Consider the following 26,212-nt stretch of genomic DNA (forward strand, 5'->3'; position numbering starts at 1 on the left):
CACACACACACACACACACACACACACACACACACACACACACACACACCATGTAGCTGGGGTAGTCTGGATGAGAATAACCCTCATAGACTCAAATATTTGAATACTTGGTCCTCAGTTGGAGGAACTATTTGGGAAGGGTTAGGAGGTGCAGCCTTGTTGGGGGAGGTGTGGCACTGAGGGCAAGCTGTGAAATATCAAAAGATTAGAAGCATTTCCCTAGTCTCTCCCCTGCCTCGTGGTTATAGCTCACAATGTGAGCTCTCAGCTCCTGCTCCAGTACCATGTCTGCGTGCCAGTTACCTTGCTTCCTGCCATGACGGTCATGAACTCTAACCCTCTGAAACCACAAGCTCCCAAATAAATTCTGTATTTTTAAAAGTTGTGTCTAATCACAGCAATAGAAAAATACCTAAGTCAAGATCCCTCTATGCCACTCCTAGGCATATATCCAAAATATGCTCAAGTACACAACAAGGACATTTGCTCAACCATGTTTGTAGCAGCTTTATTTGTAATAGCCAGAAACTGGAAACAACCCAGATGGCCCTCAAATGGATAAAAAAAAATTGTGGTCCATTTATACAATGGAATACTACTCAGCAAATAAAAACAAGGAAATCATGAAATTTGCAGGTAAATGGTGGGATCTAGAAAAGATCATCCTGAGTGAGGTGTCCCAGAAACAGAAAGACACACATGGTATATACTCACTTATAAGTGGATATTAGACATATAATATAGGATAAACATACTAAAAACTGTACACCTAAGCAAGAAGGAGGACCCTGGGTAAATGCTCAATCCTCATTCAGAAAGGCAAATGGGATAGACCTTAGAAGACGGAGAAAACAGGGAACAGGACAGGAGCCTACCACAAAGGGACTCTGAATGACTCTACCCAGCAGGGTATCAAAGCAGATGCTGAGATTCATAGCCAAAATCTGGGCAGGGTGCAGAAGTCTTATGAAAGAAGAGGGAGATAGAAAGACCTGGAGGAGACAGGAGCTCCACAAGGAGAGCAATAGAACCAAAAAATCTGGGCCCAGGAGTCTTTTCTGAGACTGATACTCCAACCAAAAACCATGCATGGAGATAACCTAGAATCCTTGCACAGATGTAGCCCATGGCAGCTCAGTGTCCAAGTGAGTTCCCTAGAAAGGGGAATAGGGAATGTCTCTGACATGAACTCAGTGGCTGGCTCCTTGATCACCTCCCCATGAGGGGGGAGCAGTCTTACCAGGCCACAGAAGGAAACAATGTAGCCAGTCCTGATGAGACCTGATAGCCTAGGGTCAGATGGAAGGGGAGGAGGACCTCCCTTGTCAGTGGACTGGGATAACAGTATGGGAGAGGATGAGGGAGGCGACTACAGCTAGGATACAAAGTGAATAAATTGTAATTAATTAAAAAAATAATAAAAAATTTTAAAAATACCTAAGACACTAGCTGGGGCTCACCTTGAACTCATGGCAATCCTCTAGCCTCTGCTCTTAAATGCTAAGACTACAGGTGTACACCACTGAGCCTAGCTTCATATCTGGCTTTAACCCATGTGTTCAGTACTCTTCAACAGGTTGCTTGACTTTTGAATGCCTTGATTCCTCATTTGTAAAAAGTAGTAGCTCACATGTGAGTTATGAAGTTTGATGGAATTTAAGTGCTTAGTAAAGTATAAAGTTCTATGCAATCAATGGTAATTAAGATCATTAGTATTGATATCATTGTATTAATAAAAAAAAAAACCACATTTCATGTGGGCAGCTAAATCTAAACTGAACCTGAAGCTTGGTCCCTCCACTACTAACTTTACCTTGAGAAAAGTTCTGCCTTTATAAACTTACTTGCAGAATGGGAACACATGTATCTAAATTACAAAACCACTATGAACATGTAAACATTTCTGTGATGACTCCATAATATGATCAGATCTTATCCAGAGTAAATACCCTTGGGATGGGTGTTCACAAACGGGATATGCCTAGGAGTAAAGGAAGAACGAGGACTCTGTGACTCTGTGAAGAGTAGAAACAAACGAAAATGTTTTTCACAGAGGAAGAGAAAGCTGGAGGAGAAATGTGTTACCATACTTTAGACACTTACAAAGACTAGCCAGACACGAGCAGTGTATTTACAACAGCAGTTTTTACAGAGTACAAACCAGCTGCTTATAAGCAAGCAGTCTAATGTAGAATGAGATTTCCTAGGAAATGCTTGCTGTTTTACTATACGCTTTAGATGTAGTGTTTGAGCAGTGGCAAGGCCACAAATTATCCTTACTTAATCATTCTCTATGGTCAATCAAAATAAAGTACACTACATTTTGAACTTTAAACTAATCATTCTGTTTGCTTATTTGTTTCTTGGCTTTTTGAGAGAGGACCTCACTGTGTCTAACTCGTTTTGTAAACCTGGCTGGCTTTGAACTCACATAGAAACTCCCTGTCTGAATGCTGGGATTAAAGGCGTACACTATCTTGACTGACAATTTTGATATTCTTTACAATTAAAATCAAGCATACTATATTGTTGCAGGATATTTGATCCCATTGTGAACCCCAAAATTGTGAACCGTAAAACCCTGTTTCTTGTTTGGTGTGGTTGTGCTCTATTACACACCTTTAATCCAAGAACTTTTTTTTGTTTACTGTAAACAGGTGATGATGGTGTGGTTCAGCCAGCCCTAGCACACACCTTTAATCTTTCTGTAAAAGAATTTAAGAAAGTTTCACCCTAGGTCAACAGGCAGAGCAAGAAACTAGTGTTAAAGAGTAGACTTTGATAGAGGGGTATTTAAGACAATGTTGAGAAAGGGCGTTCTGAGCTTTCGCTCTTCAGGGCTTTATTTCTCTAGCTCTCTGGCTTTTTGAGCTAGCAAGCCTTTGGCCTTGGGTTTTTTGGCCTTTTCCTCCTGGGCTGTCAGTTAAGCTAGTGAGCCTTTTGGGTTTTTTCCATCTGGACTTGAGCTAAGGAAGGTCAGCTGGGTACTTTCTCTGCCTCTCTGAGCTAGCAAGTTTTCACCCCAGCATCTGGCTCCTAAGTCTTTACTGGTAAAACAGAACGGCTGGAATTTTCATTTTTTAAGATATTTTTAAAGATTATTTATTTATTATATATACAGTAGTCTACCTATATGAACATGTTCCAGAAGAGGGTACCAGATCTCATTATAGATGGTTGTGAGCAACCATGTGGTTGCTGGGAATTGAACTCAGGACTTTTGGAAGCACAGCCAGTGCTCTTAACCTCTAAACAATACTATGTATTAAGATTTTCTTACTAATGGTCAAACTAGAATTTCCTATAGCAAATAATAAACCTCAATAACAGTGTTTCTCCAATGAATTGTCTCAAATTCTGCACAGCTGCATAATAAAATGTCAAAACGAGTATTTCTATAAAAGAATATGTTGGTACAGTGAAATACTTAAGTTACAGGATGATCATTAAATACCAGTAGACTTTAACATATTGATAATTATAGTTAACAATATTTTCAACATATAGTAATTTACAGACAGAAGGACTATAGATAGAAACTTATCTTTGGCTAGGGATCTAACTCGGTGGTAGAGTGTTTGCCTAAAAGAAAAAAAGTAGAGAGAGAGAGAAAGAAAGAAAGAAAGAGAAAAAGAAAAAGAAACAATCAACCTCTGCCCTCCTTCAAACAACTGAACCCTACCTCAACTTACAGTAGTAAGATACTAGTATGGTTCTAACTATTTTAAATGATTAAAAAGAAAGAAGAAAATAAAAAGGTTGTTAAGGAAAAAGAGAAATTAAAGCTTATACACTGCTCATGGGAATACAAAATGGTACAGATGCAGTAAGCAATTTAGTAGGTTCTCAAAATGTGAACAGATTTTTCATAAAATTCAGTAGCTTATTCCTAGGCACAGACACAAAGAACTGAAATAGGCATTTAGACAAAAACTTCCACAGCATCACTAGGTGCCGTAACTACACGCAGAAATGCAAAAGTTCATACACTTAGAAATCAAACAAAATGTGGGACACCTACAAAATGATCTACTAAAGGTCAGATATTTTATGATTTCACTCATAAGAAATATCCAGAACAGGCAAATCCATAGAGACAAAAAGCAGGTTAGAAGTTGCTAGGCATGGGAAAAGAGGAAAAGGGAGTTGCTTTTTACTAGACAGATCATTTCCCTTGTGAGGTGATGAAAATGTTTTGAAACTACATAGAAATAATGGTTGCACAATTTTGAAAGTACTGAACAGTACGTTTTAAATCTAGTTCAATATGTTACAAAATTGTATCTCAATAAAAAAAAAAACAACTCATTTAAGAATTTATTAAACTGAGGCAGGTATGAACCTGCGTGCCTATAATCCCAGCATTCAGGAAGGCAGAGGCAAGTGGATCTCGTGAGTTCAAGTCCAGCCTGGACTACAGAGCGAGTCCAGGACAGCCAAGGCTAGGTACACAGAGAACCCTGTCTCAAAAAAGAAAAAGAAAGAAGGAAAGAAAGGAAGAAAAAGAATTTGCTAAACCCAAAATGGACATTGTATTTCAGTATACACACATCTGAATAATTTATGGCTTTTAAACATAAGATATATATTTTTTAAGTGCCTGCAGATTACCTTCTCCCATTTAAACTATCAATACTAGGCTAGTAAGATGTCTCAGTGGGTAAAAGTGATTGCTACCAAGCCAGACGGTCTGAGTTCAATCCCTAGGACCCACAAGATGGAAATAAAGGCCCAATTCCCAAAATATGTCCTCTGGTCTCTACACATGTACCAAGCAAGGCACAGTACCCCATCCCCCATGGATGCGTGCACCAAAAACTAAACTAAACTAAAACTAATGCAGAACACTTCCCTGTCTGTGGGGATACATTACAGGAGGGTTACTAGTCGCCTCTGATAAAACTAAGCCCTAAAGAATTGCTTCTCCTAATTTGTGGGTTCCACATTTGTATATAGAACTAAATATAAACTAAAAATACGTCAGAGAAATCCAGAAAATTTCAAGAAACAAAACTTTAATTTGTCATGCACTGACAAGTACAATGAGTCCACATGAAGGAAGTGATGTTTAGGATGCCCAGAGGCAGCTCCTGCCTTTCCACAGATCTTCAGTCTCTCTCCGGGTCTTACTTGTGTAATACACAGCTAGACCTATGATGATTTGTTTGTATTGCATGAGTAGCGGACTTTTTTGTCTTTACTTTCTAGGCAATATAGTAATAACTTTTTTTTTTCCCCGGAGCTGAGGACTGAACCCAGGGCCTTCCACTTGCTAGGCAAGCACTCTACCACTGAGCGGAATCCCCAACTAATAAGAACTATTTAAATAGCATTTACATTGTATTAAATTATAAGTTACTTATAAGTTATCATTATAAGTAATCTCAAAATAATCTTACAAATATAAAGTATTTGGTAAGGTATGCACGGATTGTATGTAAATATTTTACCATTTCGTAGTTTACACAGTCTTGTTTCTGGACATCTGCTGGGCTTGCTGAAGAATGGCTGTGTCTATTTTTTTCTCATGCTTCTGATAAAGTTTAATTTATCAATTAGGCACAGCAAGAGGCCAACAACAAGAAATAACAAAACAACTTACGAAGACAGAGAGCACTAACACTGTTGACATCACTCTAATCACTGAGGCCTGAATAAACAAAATGATGAACTGGGTGTAGGCGCTGGTGATTCACAGCCATCAGGCAGACACGTGGGACAGCTATCGCGCAACTACAGAGCAAGGAGCATGTCTTCGCTGTTGTTTTTTGCTGTGACAGACACCATGGCCAAAACAATTCTATGTGAAAGAAAGCACTTAATTGAGGACCTGCTTACAGTTTCAAAACACTCATTGATGACCATCAGACAGGCAAGGTGCTGGAGCAGTACCTGAGAACTTTACATTCTGAGCCACAGACAGCAGGCACTCAGAGAGAGAGGACTAGCGTGGCTTTTGAAACCTCAAATTCCACTCCCAGTGACACACCTCCTCCAACAAGGCCACACCCTCCAAATCCTTTCCACTCTCTGGGGATGAAGCACTCAAATGAGCCTCTGGGAGCCATTCTCATGCAAATCACCAGAGAACACACGCCATATGAATATGCTAGAAAAATAGCTATTTCACATTTCACCTGGAATGGTGTTAAATTTAATCATATTATTCTGAACTGTGCACAATTAGAAATTTATGAATTGTTCATTTCTACAATTTTACAATTTAACATGTTTGAGCCAAGGTTAACTGTAAGCAACTGATACCTCAGAAAATGGTAAAAAAGAACTACTGTGTTTTGTTTTATCTTACTGGTTTTTGTTTGTTTGTTTTTGTTTTGGGGTTGTTTGTTTTTCAAGAGTTTGCAGGTCATTGTGAGCTGTTCAGGGTGGGTGCTGAGAACTGAATATAGGTCCTTGTTTTTTGGGTTTTTTTTTTTTTTTAAAGACTTATTGATTATGTATACAGTGTTCTGCCTGCATGTGTGCCTGCAAGCCAGAAGAGGGCAACAGATCTCATTATAGATGGTCATGAGCCATCATTTGGTTGCTAGGAATTGAACTCGGGACCTTTGGAAGAACAGCCAGTGTTCTTAACCTCTGAGCCATCTTTCCAGCCCCCTGTGTTTTGTTTTATAAACACATAATTTCAGCTGGACATTAGGAGATGGAAGCAAAACAATTGTGAGTTCAAGACAACTGTCATTAATACAGTAAGCCCGAGGCCAGCCTGGGCTACTGAATGAGACTTTTACTTGGAAAGACGTAACAAAAATAAAGAAAATATCTAGGTTTCTCTCACAATAGAAACAAGGAGCATAGTGTTTTGTTTTAAACGTTGGTAAATAAGACGTAGAAAGCCCAGGGGTGGTGGATGCCCAGTGTGTGTGTGGGGTGCTGTCTTCCCACCACTGGAAAGACAGAAACAGGTGGATCTCTGTGAGTTTGGGGTCAGAGTGAGTTCTAGAACAGCCAAGGCTACATTCAGAGAAACACTATCTCAAAAAACAAAACAAAAAAAAGGTAGAAATATGGCTCAATGGTTAAAATCATTTGCTGCTCTTACAGAGGATTCAGTTCTGTTGTAAGCACCTACAGGACCCACAGCTGTCAACAACTTCAGTTCTGGGGATCCAATACCCTCTTCTGGCTTTTGAGGGCACCAGGCATGCACGTGGGGCACACACATAAGCAAAACATTTCTACACATAAAATAATAAATAAGTAAATAAGTATCAGCAAATAATGCTCACATTTTATTTTGCTATAGTCAAAACAAAAAGAAAAAGTTGAAAGATGAAAGACAGGACAAAAAGAAGAAACACTGAGGTAGCAAGAATCGTGCTATTTAAGATAGAGACGATTTAAGAAGACAGGAATGGCAGAGACCAAAAGGTCATGGTAAACCCTAACTTGAGACAGTTTCTCCATGTTAGATTTGGCATTCTATTAGGTAGTGGGTGTCAAATAAACCATGACTTTTTAGCTCTTTCTGAAATCTCAATTAGGGATCTTTCGTCCTCCCCCTTGTTACTTCTAATACATTTCTACATCATTGCTGTTGCTGTCCTCCCACCATGCAGCTCTGGCCCCTGAAACCACTACGTAGGCTAGGCTGTCCTCAGACCCACAGAGCCCACCTACTTTCACCTTGGGTGTTGGGATTAAACGCATGTACTATCACACCTGGCAGATTTAATTTTTTTTTTTTTTAGAGCAGTGTTAGGTTTATAAAAAATTACCCATAAAGCTCCAAGTTTCCATCCATTACTCTTCTTCTTCTCTGTAACTTGTCCTGTAGCTCCCCCATGGGCATGTGCCAGGGCCTACGCTGTGGGCCCTCGGCTGGACTCATATCCTAGTGCGATAAGGCTTAGCTACTGGACCTTGCAGAGACCAAAGCTCTATGGTAAACTTTCCTGAGGGAGTAGTGCTTTAGAAAAAGAAATGTCAGCGGGGACTACACCAGACCCTGCCCCAAAACATTTTTAGGAAGAAAAAGATGTTTTATTTTCTTTTTTATTCCAAGTGTTTCATAATGCTAAGTAAATACTGTATCACTTGGGCTACAACTCCAGAATCCAGCATGATTTTTTTTCATGATTGATCTAGTTCTAAATTGTAGAGGGCTTTTCCTCCTAATCTAGAAAGTTTACTGAAGTATATAAAATTTAACCCTAAAGTACAATCTCTTTTTTTCTTTTGTTGCCTGTTATTTGGGCATCATATCTAAAAATCTGCCGTCAAATTCAGACATAAAGATTAACTTCACTTGTATATCACACATGTGGACACGCCTAAGAATTCACTATGATGGGGCCGGGTATATCGCCAAGCAGCAGAGTATGGGAAAATGAAGATGCATACCCACTAAAACAGAAAATATTTTATTTTCAAAACACACCAACATTTCTAGGAACTGAGAGTAGCACCGGATAGCACTTGTACAAATACGAGAAGTACGGCTACTTGGGGGATGGGGAAAATTTCGTTCCTGTTGCTGGTGGTTCTAAACATTACATATTTTTTCCCCAAAGAGTAAAAGGTATTTAAATATATAACTGAAAATGAAAAAATAGGAGCATTAAATTCATTAACTCAAAACAGAGAGGGTGAAAAAGTGTTAAGGGACTTTAAAACATGTTAAATACCACACCAATGTTTAAATGTCTCAAATTAGAAACATTCCAGGTTATGTCATATGGTCTAAAAACTTGACATCACTAAAAAACTGCCAGGAAAAATATCTCAATATGTGTATTCATGTGTGTGTGCAATAAAAGCGTTTAACTGAAAAACTCATTTTTATTTCTTTAAAGTAACTTTTTTTTTTAAAAGGTTTGTTTTGTGACTGAGGAGACAGCTCAGTGTTTCAGAGCACCAGCTGCTCTTCCAGAAGAATCTAGGTTCAATCCCCAGCACCCACATGGGAGCTCACACTGTCTGTAACAATTCCAGGAGGTCCAACACCCTCACCTAGACATAGATGAAAAGAAAACACCAATGCACATAAAAACTATTTTTAAAGAGATTTGTTTTATCTTTAATCCTGTGTGTGTAAGCATGGCTGCTCGGGGTGAGAGTGCTGGAGCTCCCACAGTGCTGGAGTGCGGCAGCCCGGAGCTGCCTGATGCGGGTTCTCCACAAAAGTGGTGTGAGCACTTTTTAAATTAAAATTAAAATATAATCACACACACATACACACACACACACACCCATCCATATGGGCTTTTACATCATCTCTCCAACCACTAAATAATTCCTTTAATGCCATGTGTTATATATACCCTACCTGAATTTTCTTATTTCTTTGCCCTAATATACACTCTTTCCCTCTCTCTTAATTTCCTCAGTTAAGTATTCAGGCAAACACAAACAATGCTAAGCATGCTATGTGCAATGGCTGGGCTTTCACAAGCAAATACTTCCTGAGCGCAGAACAGACAAGGACCAGCGGTCTGCCCCATTGGAGCCTGGGATGTTTCTGTTTACAAATCCTGGAGCCAGGCAGGGCTACTACTGGAGGCGGGCTGTCTGCTTCCTTACTACACTCAGCTTTTGTGTGGGTCTGTGTCAAAGAAAGAACAACATTGTTCCATGTGCAGCAACCAGCAGGGAGAAGTTTAAATAAAACACAGTAGTGGTTATGTCAGCTGCTTAATCTTTAACCACTCTGTGCAGAGAAGCAAATGAGGACTTAGATTGTTTTCTTCAAGGAATATATTTTTCATAAAAGCAAAGAAGTACAGTTTAAACATCAAAACAATTGATGTTAGAAGGGTTTAATGACTTTCCAAAATAATTTAAGATTGCTAAAATATTTCCATACCAAATCACATAGCTCAGTATTTTCAACAAATGTTTTTATAGGGAATGAATAACATTGGCTTAACTAATATGTTTGGAATGGTGCTTACACAACAACCACAATCAGATCAATGTTTATGTTTAGTATATTCTTTAAAAAACTGAATAGGGAAAGATTTTACATTTCTTTTTATTTTTCAGCAAAGTTTTAATACTGAATGTTTAAGGCCAGTTTTAATTTAACTTGTCTGCTTAAATATTCTGACCTAGCTCTTACATTAAACAAAACAAAAATAACACTAAACAAAAACAAGCTATGGGTTGTTAATTGTCAAGATATTTTATATTTGATTTACAAAATAACAGCAGAAAAATGAAAACACACAGAGAACATAAAGCTAAAACAAAAGAGAAAAATGCCCCAAGAAAGCAGTAAAACAAAAACAAACATTTAATATTTGCCTTCTTTAACTTTCAGCTCCATTATTTGTAGTTTAAACTTTTTTAATGTGTTTTCTGTCAGAGTAAGCCTAACTGTATGACTGTGCACCAACCTCACCCAGGAGCCCACGCAGGTCAGAGGAAGCTGCCAAATCACCTAGGACTGGAGTTGCTAATGCTGTGAGCCACCATGTGGGAGCTGGGACCTGAACCCAGGTCCTCGAGAACAGCTGCTGTCTCTCCAGCCCACTCTTTTACTTTTCAAAATTATCTTATTTCTTGACTTTCAGTTACTTAGTTATGATTTCCCCCTTTTTTGTAACTTTCCTTTAAAAATCTGAAATGACAATAAAGGAAATATTCTATAAAACTAAGAGTAACAGAAATATAAATAAATGACTTCATTTCTATGAATGAGATTCTACAATGGGAAAATTCATAAGATTACAAAGTCCAAGTGCAGTCATCAAGGATTTGGAGAAATCAAGTAATGCTGAGTTGCTATATAAGTGTAGTTTCAATTTTGAAAGATAAAAAAGATTTTTGGGGACTGATTATATGACAGTGTAAACATACTTAAAAGTGCTAAGCTTTGCACTTAAGAATGGTGATTTGTGGGGCTGGAAAGATGGCTCAGAGGTTAACTAACATTTTTCAGAAGAGAACTCATTTTTAAAATATTGATTGTATACATATAAAATTCAGGAGTACAAATTTCAGTATTTATAAAGTACTAATACTGTTAGCATTTCATAACATTGTAATTATCTAGTAAGTTGGATCTTGAAATGTTTTACACTCAAAATACTCACTGAAGAGTCCTATTAATAACCCCAGTCCTCAACAATGTGCACATGCACACATGTGCATGGACACACACATGTGTGTCTATGTTTGCTCTCAGAATTTCCTCATGTGTGTAGGATATAGAAACACATAGGAATATATAGCTATATCCTCTTCTTCTTGGAAATACTCAATATTCCCTTGAAGCTTTTCTTGACATACTTTAAAAATCACTCTAAAACTTCATACAATTTCTTTTTCTATTGTGGCAAAGTTAGTTAACCTGTTCTCTTCTGATGTACATTCAGTTACTTCTGTTTTGCTATAACAATGCAGCAATAAATAACATTGTTTCTAATCATTTCAAGTCACAGGCATTTACACTAATGTGATAGCTAAGCTTGGGTGTCAAATTGACCACATCTGGAATTAACTAAAACCTAAGCAGCTGGGCACAGCTGTGAGGGATTTCCTTGACTGGATTATTGGAGGTAGGAAGGCCCAGCCTAAATCTGGGCTACAATTTCTGCCAGCAGACCACTTAAAAGGAAAGGGAAAGAAGCTTTGGCTTTTTGCCTGCTTGCCCTCATTGTCACTGGCAAGCTCATCTATCCTGCTGCTGAGATATTACTTTGCTGGTGTTAGAACTTACTTCTTTGGGATTCCAATGTAAACTGAAGACTAGCAGCTCTCTAGGAATTCTCTGGGACTCTAGTGCCAAGTAGGGATTGCTGAAGACATCCAAATCTTGTGGACTGAGTAACTATTGGATTCTTTGTCCTTCTGCCAGAAGACATTCATCTTAGGTCAGAGCCTGTGAACCATTCTAATAAATCCCCAGACTAATACAACAAAGGACCAATTCTCAGAACTCTTGAGTTTGGGATTTATTCTCTGGGTGTTTCTTTTTTGCTGCATGGATTAAAGAAAGAATAATATGCAATGTATTCCAATGCCTGCCTTCCTTCCTTCCTTCCTTCCTTCCTTCCTTCCTTCCTTCCTTCCTTCCTTCAATTTGTTTATTATTTATACAGCATTCTGCCTGCATGTGTGCCTGCAAACCAGAAGAGAGCATCAGATCTCATTGTAGATGGTTGTGAGACACCATATGGTTGCTGGAAATTGAACTCAGGACCTTCGAAAGAGCAGCCAGTGCTCTTAATCTCTGAGCTAGCTCTCCAGCCTGTATTCCAATGTTTTCAAAGAATTATCTTTTTTCAAAAAATTATTAATCACAAAGCACATTAATGAATTAGAACCATCACTGTATGAATAATACCAATCATACTCTGAGAGCTCTTCTTGTGATAATGTGAATATGTGTCCCCCAGAATCTGTAATCACATGGACTATCTTTCTGTGGTATCGTTAAATAACTTCAATACTTGAAAGCCATGTCAGTATCATGCCCTCTGTCACACAGCTAATCATTTTCTATTTATTAATATGAAATAACTTCTAAATGGGTAACAACTTAGAAAAGATTGTCTTGGTTGCTTAGACTTCCAAATATTTAGGCAGTTGAAATAGCTCAGGCTATTATAATATATACTTGGCATAACAGTTAAGAGGGTTGATTTATTTCCTTACAAGTTACACAAATAAAAATCTTGAGAAATTTTGATCAAATATTTGAAGCTGTAAAAGAATTTTCTAAACATCCCATGCTGTTTCGCTTGTGAGGGGTACTGACCTAGAATCATGCATGAGGTGGGAAGGAAGGATGCTGGGAAAGCAGGAAGTCCTTGACAACATCCTAAGGATGTTCGTATATATGATTAGAAGGACTTATCACTGGAGTCCAGGTATAAAAGACAAATGTTCCTAAATGAAGGCACCGTGAACAGGGAAAGGATGAGCAGGAGGCTGAAGGACTGTGGCATCATGGGCTGGGGCTGTGATACTGAGACATTAATTCAAGCTGTGCCCTTCTGGTGTACTAAAGTTGGAATGCAAAAGTCCTGTGTCTTCTAGACTGTCTTGTAGAAGACACTAAAGGTTCCAGATATCTTTGTGAGACAGATTTTTCCCCTAGTCTACCAAATGCTGAATCAGCAGAGGCTTGCAATGATTCACCTACCTTATAAGTGTAGAGAGGATGTACAGTAAACATTTTGTACATATGAAGTATGGCAGGGGTAGTTTTAGAATGTGGTGACTTCCTGGGCATGGCAATGTGATTTTACATTGGTCAACCTTCTCCACCCACACATTAACTTTCTTGGTTCTATGATGAGGCTCTGGACTGAAAGCTCTAGCTAAATGTTTTCTCTAGCCCAATGGTCTTCCAAGTGTGGTCCCTGGAAGACCATCAACACTGCCTAGGAAGTTGTTAGAGATACAAATCAGAAAACCAAGAGTGGAGTCAGCAGTTTGTCTTTAAATTGCTCTGAAAGATTCTGATTAGGTTAATGTTTAACTGTGGCTTCAGTGTGATCTATCTCCTCCAAAATTCATGTTACAATTTAATCTCTACAACCAAGCATGGTGAATATGCCTTTAATCCCAGCACTTGGGAGGCAGAGACGGATAGATCATTATGAGTCTACACAGAAAGTTCTAGGCTAGCCAGTGCTACATAGTGAATGAGACACTGCCTTAAAACAAAGAAACCCTTGTAATAAATAATTGTAATAAAGAAAAACAAACAAACAAACCCACAACATAAAACAGTACAGTTGTTCTTCACTATAAGATATCACTAGGTGACAGGACCAGATAAAATCTTTAAGATTGTTAAGGGCCTGAATTCCTAAGTAGATGAATTCATTAATGGGTCAGTGGAGTCAGTAAGACATCTCAGGCATGGGTCCGCCACGTAAACATGACCAAGTCTTTCACAAGCTCTCTCATCTCTTCCCCTGAGGAGGCCTACCCAGCCCAGGGCTCTACAGCAAGAAGACCATCACAAGGTGTGACCCTGTGAACGGAGACCAAAGCTGTGGGTCAAAATAAGCTTTGTAAGCTCAGCAGTTTACACTGACATGTTTGAAGAACAGAGAGTGGAGTAAGATCCATTATTATTCATGTCTTAGTAACTACTGTTCCTCATTTAATAATTTGTGCCACTTTTGACACTGGTTAGGTAGGTTAGGACTCTGTTCTCCTAAGCTGAAACTTAACCTTTAGGAAATCCAATTTAATTACAGTTGAATCAAAGACAACTAAAAACTCTTTAGAAGTAGAACATGTGACTTTAGCCTTTCCATGATTTGTGATAGTCAGGCAACCTAAAAAAATTAGTGTTTCAGGGAGAGAGAGGCAGGTAGATCTCTGTGAGTTCGAGGCTAGCCTGATTATACAAAGAGAGTCCAGGGCAGTCAAGGCTACACTGTCTTAAAAAAAATGAAAAAATAAATTCTTTAAGTTCACCTTATTATAGTCTTAAAGTATAACAATCATTTATTATCAAAATAAAACTTGGCTATTGACTCTCCCAAGGAACTTATGATGCTTAAATTCTTGCTGGTATTTGTTCTGAAGCAAGAATCAAAGATTATAAAAACATCTCAAGTTTTTATCTACAAATAATTTCCTTAGGGATGGTCTTTAGTCGTTATGTTTCTTTTTTGTTTGTTTGTTTGGTTGGTTTTGGTTTTCTGAAACAGGGTTTCTCTGTGTAGTCTTGTCTGTCCTGGCATTGTAGACCAGGCTGGCCTTGAACTCACAGAGATCTGCCTTCCTCTGCTTCCCTGAGTGCTGCAATTACAGGCGAGCACCATGGCACTCAGATTTTCTTCTTCTGATTTTTTAAATATGAGCATCAATGATGTGTTAAATGACTAGTTATTGCTGAGCCATCTCTAAGTAGATTTTTGAGACTGACTGCTTTAAATGGGGCTTAATCCGCCCTCCTAGTAGGAGCATGGAAGACAATGGTGGTGATTTGAATGATGGTGGCCCAGTTCAAGAGGCATCAGAGGAGAATAAAATTAGTATGTGGCCAAGAGATTGATCTTGTGATAACTTTGGCAAAGAATGTGGCTGCTTTCTGCCCTTGTCCAAAAAAAATCTGTCTGAGGCTAAACTTAAATTATGGATTAGCAGCTTTGGCAGAGGAACTTTCTAGAGAGCCTACGACTGACTGCTTAGTTGTTAGTGGCCAAGGTTATGCAGATCTATAATGAAACGGAACAAGCTGAGCAAGAAACAATACAAAATGTACAGTTTGAGAATAGGGGCACTAGGGAGTATAAAGGAGCTAAGTCATGTGTTCAAGGAGATAAACAGATTAAAGAAAAGCATAATGCTAAAGAGAATAAAGGAAGTGGGAACCTCGGGCAAGAAAGCCCTACCCAGGTAAGCTTCCAATTTGTGAAAAGGAATTAAAGAAAAATGCAGAGCTAGGTGCAACGATGCATGCCTTTAATCCCAGTGCTCAGAAGACAGGGGCAGGCAGAAGGAATTTCAGATGTCAAGACTGGCAGTGAAGAAAACCATCAAAAACAGAAAGCTGCTGAGAATGTATCAGAATGAGTAGGCCATGTTCCAGAACTTGGTAGCTTTGGCAACATGGCTCAGGCTTTCGAGTCAGGGATAGAACTGAGGGGTTATGGACTCTCCCTCTGTGACTAAAGAGAACCACTGAGGCCAGGTGTGTGGCAGGGGTGTCCCTACATGGAAGCCCAGAAAGACCATTGTGTGAAGCTGTGAAGGTGAAGCCTGGATTGCTTGGAGCCTCCAAGATGTTAGAGATGTGAGAACCATGAGATACCTGCTGAGGAAAAGCTGCTAACAGGGAGTGGAAGCAGCCCGGGAGAAAAAAATGTGTTACAGTCACAAAGCTGAAAGGAGCTGGAGATCTCAAGAGTGTTATGAAGGGGCAGATCTGGAGTTTGCCCTGCTGGTTTTCAGTCTTGCTTTGGTCTAGTGTTTTCTCACTATGCTCCCTTTTCTCCCTTTTGGAACAGTAATGTATATCCTGTGCCATTGTATGTTGGAAGTATGTGATCTGCTTTTTCATTTTGATTTTACAGGCATTACACTTAAGAGATTGCCATGAGTCTCTGAAGAGACTTTGGACTTTTAAACAGTGCTGATACTGCAACAGATTATGGGGACTTTTGAAGTCAGAATAAATGCATCTTGCATTATGTACGATATGGCTACAAACCTATGGGCGCCAGGGAGTGGAATGCCAAGAGATCCCATTACAGATGGTTTTAAGCAGACATGTGGTTGTTGGGAATTGAACTCAGGATCTCAGGAAGAGCAGGCAGTGTTCTTAACTGCTGAACCATCTCACATGCCCCATTCTTAATTTAAAGTAATCAATTATTTTCCTAAAATATGCATGCAACTTTTTGTTCTCCTTTTTACTTTTAATAAATAGAAAATGTATATTGTTTCTTGAGCCATCCTCATTTTAACTAATGCCCTTACAGAAACACTAAAAACTGAAGCATTATAAAATTGTAGTATCTCTGGCTTCTCAACTGCAGTCTTGCTTATCTAGCTTGGTGTGAGATGAAGACATTTGCTGCCAGATGCAACAAATTATAATTTTTAATCTTAACAACACAGAATAAAATTACAATGTTATTTCCTAAACCTGGGTTTAGATGCAGTTCAATCTTTGTTTCTCATTGTTTGGCCCAACTTCAAAGTAAAGAATAATGTAAGTAAAAGAAAGTAAAAGAATTCTACGTTTATATCCTGATATTCACACAAGAACTGCCAAGGTTCAACAGAATAAATTAATTTTATTTAATTAAATATATATGTAAAGTTTTTTTGCCTGCTTTTCTACTGACTTAATTATCTTGTTCATATAGTTAGGAAGGGTAATTATAGCAATTCCAGATAGCTTATCATGAAAATGTTCTAATAATAAGTTTCTAAAAATTATAATAATATGCTTCTTTCTTAAAAAAAAAAAAAGGATTCATTTATTATTTGTACAATGTTCTGCCTGCATGTGTGCATGCACACCAGAAAAGAAGACAAGAGCTCATTATAGATGGTTATGAGCTACCATGTGGTTGCTAAGATTTGAACTCAGGACCTTTTGAAGAGCAGCCAATGCTCCTAACCTCTGAGCCATCTCTCCAGCCCTATATATGCTTCTTTCAAACTATGAATTTATAGATACCTGAAAATTTCTTAAAGGTATAACAAGATAAATAAATACTATAAATATAAATTCAATCACTTAAAAACTGATTTTCTTTTTAAAATTATGCGCATGTATGTCTGTGTTCATGAGTGCAAATGTCTACAGCAGCCAGAGGCATTAGCTCTCCTAGAGCTCCAGCTACAGTGGATGTGTTTGTGTGTTTGTGAGTGTTGAGACCACAGATCGGTCTGACGTTGAATCAAATCTCTTCCCTTTTCACTTCCTAGTTTACTTTCTGAGGCAGAGTCTCTGAACCTGAAGCTCACGTATTCGGTGATCCCTGGTATACGGCTCTGCATCCTTACCTCCCTGTCTTTTAAATTTTGGAATAATACATGCATTTCACCACCTCTGGCTTTTATGTTGATGCTGGGGATCCAAACTCAGGTCTTCCTGTTTGTACAACAAGCCCAGTAAGGGGCTTATGCCTTCTTTATCAGCCTCCTTCTCCAGCTTCACTTGGTCTTACAGGACACTAACATTTTAAGTATGGGTTTCCTAGGTTTGGAAAGTTGGCTCAGTAGGTAAGAGCACTTGCTGCTCTTGTAGATCACCTGGGTTCAGTTCTCAGTACCTACATGATGGACTGTAACCAGCCAAAATTCCAGTTCTTCTTCTGACCTCTTCTCCAGGCATGCTTGTGGTATATACACATACATGTAGGCAAAACATCATTGAAGGGCTAGAGAGGTTAAGAGCATTGTCTGCTCTTCCAAAGGTTCTGAGTTCAATTCCCAGCAACCACATGGTGGCTCACAACCATATATAATGTGATCTGGTGCCTTCTTCTCGTGTGTAGACAGAATACTGTATAACTAATAAACAAACAACCTCCACCCATACAAAAAATAAAATAGATAAATCTAAAAAGTAAAAACAAACAAACAAACGAGTCCCCACCCCTTTTGTAACACGAGCTCTCCTAATTTGGAGTTTGTCTGATGTTTTGTCATGACTGGATTGAGGTTATGAACTCATGGCTGAAATACAATGATGCTATACCCATTTCTTTGTATCACATTGTTCATTTGCCATTCATTAACATGGTAATTTTGATGACTTGGACAAAGTACTTTTCTAATTTCTCCACTTACAATTACTACTTTTTAATTTTGTTATTACTTTTTGAAACAGATCTTTCCTTTTTTTTTTTTTTCCTTTCTGAGTCAGGGTTTCTCTGTGTCCTAGATGTAGACCCGGCTGGCTTTAAACATAAGAGATCTGAGTGCTCCTGCCTCCCCAGAATTAAAGGCACGCCTTTCCCACCAGAGCCACCGCCACTCTCCTGGAACAGGATCTTATGTGGCTCAAGCTGGCCTCAAACTGGCTAAATTCGGATTCTCCCCCTTAACTTCCCTAAGGGTGGAAATACAGGCGTCTACCACACCACATGCACTGCGGTGGTCTGAGTAAGAATGGAACTCCATAAGCACATACAGGTGTGGCCTTGTTGGAGGGCATGGGGTTGAGGTTTCAAAAGCCCACACCATTCCCAGTCTGGCTCTCCTGATGCTTGCCACTCAGGATGATCAGGATATAGCTCTCAGCTACTGCCCCAATGCCATGTATGTGCATTGCTAACTGCCATGATGATACTGTAAGCAAGCCCCAATTAAAAGCTTTCTTTTAAAGTAAGAGTTGCAACAGAATAGTGACTATGGTATCCACCCTGAATTGATTGTCTCTCCCTCTCTCTCCCCTCCCCCTCCTCTACTTTCTTCCTCCCTCTCTTCTTTCTTATTATAACACAATAGGCAAGTAATCTACACCATTAAGCTATGTCCCAAATCCTAATTACTAATTTTCCCTTCACAATTAAGTTGGAGACACTTTAAAACCACACAAATGTCCGGTCTCCTCATTGAAACTGCTCTCAGATTTATGATCCTCTTTAATAGCTCCTTCCTGTCCTGTGTGATAGAAGTTGAATGATCACTGGCCAATTCCAACACTCCTGTATTTATCAGTTAGCACTTGACATATTACTCACGAGTTTCATTTCCTTCAAATGGTTTACAGTTCATTATTATACTTAGTTTTTTGTGCACTCAAACTGCCCCAGTTTAGGCTGGTAGCGGGTTCTACAAAACTGGCTCCTGGGTTTTTTTATTTTTAACCCTTTCAGCTTTTTAGTCTTTGTGACTTTCACGCCACACACCCCAATCCACTCATCTCCTCTCCCTTTGCATCCACCCTCCACCTTTGCAACCTTCCCCCAAAAGAAAAAAAAAAATCTTGTTGTAGAAGCTGTAGTGTGTCACAGTGTGTCTCACTTTTGTCCATATATCTTTACTTGCAAATGTTCATTACAATGAGTCACTGACTCTAGGCCTCTGGCTTTTGCTACATTATCTATCTGGATCCTTACTGGGGCTCCTCTTGAATAGCCTGTTGCTACCGTGTGCCCTGGAGATCCTGCAGTTTTGGATCCTCAGGACCAGGCCCCTCACCCACTGCAGCAGTTCACAGATGAGGTAGATGTTGGGGTGGGCCAGCTCATAGCGCTGGATCTGGGCCTGGGTGGCAGCTGAGTTGGTCAGCCCACCAACTCTGCCTCAGCTAGCTCACTCAGTGCTACAGCCCGCAAGGGACATGGCTTCTGCATCTTTAAGGTGAGTCTCCATCACATTTTTGGGTACTGACTATTTTCTAGCATAAAGTATTTCAGGTCAGGCCTGGCCTCATTTTGCTCTTATTCTAGAATAAGTATTTTCTCAAGGAGCAATAATTTCTTTTAGTAGAGAACACTATTACAGACTAAGAGCTAGGCATAATGCATGCTTATTGCTACTGGAATACTTCTGCTTTTTTTTTTTTTCCTTTTTTCATGAAGAAATACAGCCTAAGTGTAGAGAGCTTTCTCCTTTAGCCTGAGGTTCAGAGTTTGACCTAGTACTGCAAAGCAAAAAGAAAAAGGAAGAAATAGAGAAATATGTATATGCCTTAGTTACTTTCTATTGCTTTGAAAAGACTCCATGACCAAGGAAGGCAACTTATAAAAGAGAGTTTATTGGGGCTTGCTTACAGTTTCACATGGCTAGTCCATGGTCATTGTGGTGGGAAGCATGGCAGCAGGCAGGCAAGCATGGCACGAGAGAGCAGTAGCTGAGAGCTTCCATCTGATCCACAAGCACAGGGCCAAGGGAGAGCTAACTGGGAAGGGGTGGGCTTTTGGAATCGTACAGACCACCCCATGACACACCTCCTCCAATAACACTTCATCTCTTAGTCCTTCCCAGTTACACCAACTAAAAACCAACCATTCAAATGTAAGAGCCATTCTCATTCAAACCACCACATTCCCCTCCCTGACCATATTATGGCCACATAATAATAATGCAAAATGTACTTTCTTCAACTTAAAAAGTCCCCATAATCTTCTATCTCAAAACTGTTTAATGAAAGTCCAAAGTATGTTCTGATATTCAAGGCAATTTCTTAATTGCAACCCCTTGTAAAATCAAATAGCAAATTAAATACTTTTTTTATAATTTATTTAATGTTTATGTGCGTTTAGTGTCAGATCCCTTGGAATGGGCATTAGAGACAGTTGTGAGCTGCCATGTGGGTGCTGGGAATTGAACCCGGGTCCTTTGGAAGAGTAGACAATGCTCTTAACCACTGAGCCATCTCTCCAGCCCTGCAAATGAAATACTTTCAATATAAAATGACATTAACTATGCATTATCATTCCAAAAGGAAGGAATGGGGGCACAGTGAGGAAGTACTGGACAAAAGCAAGACCCAAACTGAGCAGGGCAGACTCCAAATCCTATAACTCCATATCTTTTTTTGTTTTTTGTATTTTGTTTGGGCATTTTGGGGGGCGGGGAGGCTTTTTCTTTTTTTTTTTTCGAGACAAGGTTTCTCTGTGTAGCCTTGGCTGTCCTGGACTCAATTTGTAGACCAGGTTGACCTGGAACTCACAGAGATCCTCCTGCCTTCGCCTCCCTGAGTACTGGGATTACAGGCGAGCGCTACCATGCCCAGCTCTAGCCACATAGGACTTACATGGCTCTCAGTCTTACAGCTTTGCTGAATGTAAACATATTTCTCTCTCTAGGGCTGGTTCCATTTTGCTTGCATCTCTCCTTCACATGTAACTCTGGCCTCACAAATACAATCCAGGTTTCACTTTCACAGCTTCATTCCATGGCCTCTCTGAGACTCTATGAAATGACATACATGCCATATGCCTGGCCTCAGTGGCTTTCTTTAACTCAGAAGAAGATTCTATAATCCCTTTACTTCTGGTATCCTTCATGACTCTAAACCTAGAACCTTTGATAGCAGCTGCCTACTTCTGCAGCCAGCTTGAGACTGAACCTGGGTCCCTCCCTGAACTGCATTTGTATATGCTTTGATTTGTTGTTTTTCTTTAGGAACAGATCATTTCTTAGGACTTTTCCTATTTGGTTCTTCTTTGCACTGCTCACTCATTTTCATCGAATATGAATGATATGAATAAGAGTGATCACTAATAAAACAACAGAGTCAATATTAGGCTGTCTTGAAATCTCCTTTGCCAATGAAAGTAGTCCCAAACTCTTCAATTTAGCTTCAGATAGATTCTTAGGACAAGAGCAAAAAGCAGCCACATTCTTTGCCAAAATATCACAAGAACAGACTCTAGCCTAGTTGCTATATTGTTGCCCTTTGAAACCTGCTGAGTTGGTTCTCCAGAGTCCATATTACTCTCAGAACCACAGTCTTCCAAGTTCCTACTACTATGGCCACACTTACAGCATTCAACCATTCTCCTCATCCAAAGTCTCACACATTTCTCCAAAAAATTAGCACAGACAGGCCTGTCATAGTAATAAGCCACTCCCTAGTACCAACTTCTGCCTTTGTTACTTTTCTATTGCTGTGAAAAGACACCAGACCAAGGTAACTTATAAAAGAAAAGTTTACTGGGGACCATCATGGTAGGGAGCACGGAAACAGACAGGCTGAGTGCTTACATCTGATACAGACACAAGCATGAGGCAAAGAGAGAAGGCTAACTAGGAATGGTGTGAGATTTTGAAACCTCAACACCCCCCCCCGTTGACACACCTCCTCCAACAAAGCCACACCTCCTAATCCTTCCCAGATTGTTCCACCAACTGGAAACCAAACACAAACATGTAAGCCCATGGGGCCAGGCTCATTCAAACCACAATACATATGAATAAATTTTTATATACATTAACTATATGCATATATATTATATATGACTACATACAATTACATATAATACATGTAATGCATGTATGGATATTTTTAAGTCCTAAGTCTACATCAATAACATGTATTGCAAGTTTCAATTACTCGGTCTTATTTTCTCCCTCTTTTCAATAGTTACATGTATATCCACTATGAAGGATTCTGTTGCTAATGTTCATTTTGTTTGGTTGGCTTTTTGTTTTATTTTGGATTTTAGTTTTCATTTGAGACAGGGTTTCACCATGGAGTTCTGGCTGGCCTAGAACTTGCTATGCAGACAAAGCTAGACTCAAAATTCACATAGATCTACCTGCCTCTGGTTCTGAGTGCTGGGCTTAAAGGCAATGTGCTGCCATGGTGACTGTCATCTGCTACTTGATTTCCCACACTGAACTTGAACACATGATCTCAAATGACCCTCCTTTCTTGGCCTCCAGAATAAGTGGGACTACAGGCACAGGCCAAACTACAGCTATACTTTTCTTTTCCTTTTAATTCATATTTTTTTTCTATTATTGTTTTGTTTTTCAGACAGGCTCTCACTGTATAGCCCTGGCTGGCCTAGAACTTGCTATGTAAGCCAGGTTGGCCTCAAACTCACAGAGATCTACCTGGTTTGACCTACCAAGTGCCAGGATGCAGCCATCACACCCAGTTTGTATTTTTTTTAATATCACCAAATTCCCTTCCTTAAGACAGCTTTTGTTTGTTTTAAATTTTATTTATTATTTATTTACACAGCGTTCTGTCTGCATGTGTGCCTGTGCACCAAAAGAGGGCGCCAGATCCCACTATAGATGGTTATGAGCCATCATGTGGTTGCTGGGAATTGAACTCAGTACACCTCTGAGCCATCTCTCTAGCCCCCAGTTTTGGGTGTTTGTTCAGACATGCTCTTGTTATGTAGTTCAGATTGGCCAAGTACTTAACAGGTTGCTGAGGTTGGCTTTGAACTTGCAATCCTACTGCCTCAGCCTCTGGAGTTCGGGGATTACAAGCACACACTACCATGCTGGACAAAAGAAAAACTGTATCTTGATTCAGATTTAGGTGATATACTGATGTTTTGCTTGTGCTGGAAAAATCACACTGGAGATCTTCGATAAAATTTTACAATGCTGGAACTCTTCCTCTCACTTCTATTAACCTTCAATGTTTATCTGTTTTATAATTTGAAAACTTCTAGAACAAGGAATTATTAAAGAAGTTACTGTAAATACTTACTAAGGGGTGTTGTATCAGGAGGTGGAAAATTCTCAGTGAAGTTGACATTACATAAATCTGTACTACAGCAGCAGAAACGGTATGTTCCATTCTGGATTGAGGGCGGGGTGGTAGTTACTACGCATTCTTCATAGTGACACTCTTGGGGATCACCAATGTGAGACCAACATCCTACAAATCAATATTAAAGTAAGTCTGGAAACAATACAGACTACATACAATTGACTACATACAATTAAGTAAAACAACAAACTATGAAATAATTGCAGTAATATAAAACTAAATAATATGTAAGTCATAAAAAACCTGAATAAAACTGGTAACAGATTCAAATGACATTTCATGGGGGAAAAAACAACCAACAACATAGTTATGATTAACTGAACCATTACTGTAAGAATTATTAAAGACACAGTAAAGTACCACTATTTTAGATTTAAGTTGTCCTATTTTTTTAAAAATAATAATATGTAAACATAACTCTCATACGATTCTGTAATAAATGTATGTATGATGGTAATTCTGGAAAAACATATAGCAATTTAATGAAAAGTCTTTAAAATAATCATACATTTTATGATCCATTAATTCTACATTAGAGAATCTACTTTAAAAAATAAGAAAAATAAATAAATATTCAGATAGAACTTTTACATGTATTTAAAGTTTTTCACTGTATGTCAGTGAAAACTTTAAATAGCATAGTATCCAAAGCATACAAGTAAACTTAATACGAACACATACATAGTAAAATCAGGTGCTGAGGTTCAAGTGTCTCCAGAAATTATTTACAATACCATGGGGAAAGAGTATGGATATACCATTATCCTAATTCTCAAAGAAGATTGGTACAAATGTAAACATTAAAGCACATGGAAAATATATCTAAAGGAAACAAATCAATATAAAAATAATACTCTTTTAAGAGAACTGAGATGTAGATTGTGGCTTTTCTGAATAGCCTTCTGGTTTTTGGTCCACCCCCCCCCCCACTCCAAACTTCCTTCACATATATTAACTTGTAAAGAGAAAGATGTAATTAAAATATACTAAAAGGCAAGGCTTTGTGGATCATGCCTTTAAGTCTCTCTCTCTCTCTCAGCACATGGCAGGCAAAGGAATGTAGATCTCTGTGAGTTCCAGGCCAGCCTGGTCTACACAGTATGGCCTTAACTCAGTCAGTCAATCAATCATACAAACAAGTTACACTAAAAGTAAAATTTCTTTTACAAATTTGGAGCTTGTGGGTGAATATAGACACACATGTATGTGTTTATCTTATTTAATATTTTTCTGGATAGGATTTTAATCTACCTACATCTCTTTCCTAGATAAACTCCAATTGCATGAAAACAATGCTGAGAACTCAAGCCCTGTGGCAGAGAGCTTGTCGATGTGCATGATGCTCTGTGTTTGATTCTCAGCACCCAAAAGAAAGAAACACAAAGCAATTTCAAGCTAAAAAAAAAAAGGGGGGGGGGGGGAGGGGGCTGGAGAGATGACTCAGAGGTTAAAAACACTGGCTGTTCTTCCAAAGGTCCTGAGTTCAATTGACAGCAACCACATGGTGGCTCATAACCATCTATAGTGAACTCTGGTGCCCTCTTCTGTTCTGGTGCACAGGCACACATGCAGGAGAATGCTGTATAAGTAATAAATAAATAAATAAATCTTGAAGAAAAAAAAAAAAAGAATGTTAAAAAAAACAACTATTACTTGCCTTGTTTCACAAGATTGATGTCCCCTTTTGACTTCTCCCACAGACCATAACATGTGCTCCCTTTGGAGCACAATATTGTCCCATTTTCATGAGAGATTCGACTCTCACCTATCCCAAGGTCTTGCTGGTATGGATCTTTAAATGCGCACAGCCGTTCCTGATTCTGAGAAGCTGAAAACAGAAAAAACAACACAAGATAAATTGATGTGACTATGATAATACTACTAATTATGATAATCTCCAAGGCTTCATTTTTGATAATGTAATTTGAGTAAGGTTATAAACCTTTCTACTAAATCCTTCAAATTTAATTATTTAATAAATTTTTAATTTTATATTTACCCAATAATTTCCTTTTTCAAGATTTATTTTTTTGTGTGTGTATGTGTGGTGTGTGTGGGCATGTGCACATGAGTACAGGTGCACACAGAGGACAGAGGAGTTGGATGCTACTGTAGCTGGAGTTACAAGTGATTGTGAGCAGCCTGACAAGGTTGCTGGGAATTGAATGTGGATCCTCTGGAAGAGTAGTACACTTGCTTTTAACCACTGAACCATCTCATCGTCCACACCTCCAGCAACTTCCTTTTGCACATTAATTTTTACATCTAAGCAAGAAGAAATTTTTAAAAAATGTTTCCTGAAGACAGTCTTCTTTTACTCCTATAACTCCTATCACTCTTTCTACTATTAAATATTTTTGCTGTTCAAAAAAAGAAGTACCATCTTTGGCAACGCATGGTGGTGCACGCCTTTAATCCCAGCACTAGGGAGGCAGAGGCAGACAGATCTCTGTGAGTTCCAGGCCAGCCTGGTCTGTAGAGTGACTTCCAGGATAGCCAGAGCTACAAGGTAAAACCCTATCTCGAAGAAGAAGAAGAAGAAGAAGAAGAAGAAGAAGAAGAAGAAGAAGA

The 26,212-nt window shown here is 38.9% G+C and overlaps 1 protein-coding gene across 2 annotated transcripts in view; it reads right to left on the minus strand.

The window, feature by feature from the left end:
• The window catches only part of Bmpr2 (bone morphogenetic protein receptor type 2), a 131,173-nt gene that overhangs the window by 42,378 nt on the left and 62,583 nt on the right, over positions 1–26,212 (minus strand). For both annotated transcript variants that reach the window (XM_055616482.1, XM_055616481.1), the window contains exons 2-3: positions 25,299–25,469; positions 23,579–23,749 (exon numbers count right to left, since the gene is read on the minus strand). In XM_055616482.1, the coding sequence (XP_055472457.1) occupies positions 23,579–23,749; positions 25,299–25,469 (342 nt within the window). The remainder of the gene's footprint in view (positions 1–23,578; positions 23,750–25,298; positions 25,470–26,212) is intronic.

Source organism: Psammomys obesus, unplaced genomic scaffold (genome assembly GCF_907164565.1).
Source record: "Psammomys obesus unplaced genomic scaffold, mPsaObe1.curated_primary_1811, whole genome shotgun sequence".
Lineage (NCBI taxonomy): Eukaryota > Metazoa > Chordata > Mammalia > Rodentia > Muridae > Psammomys > Psammomys obesus.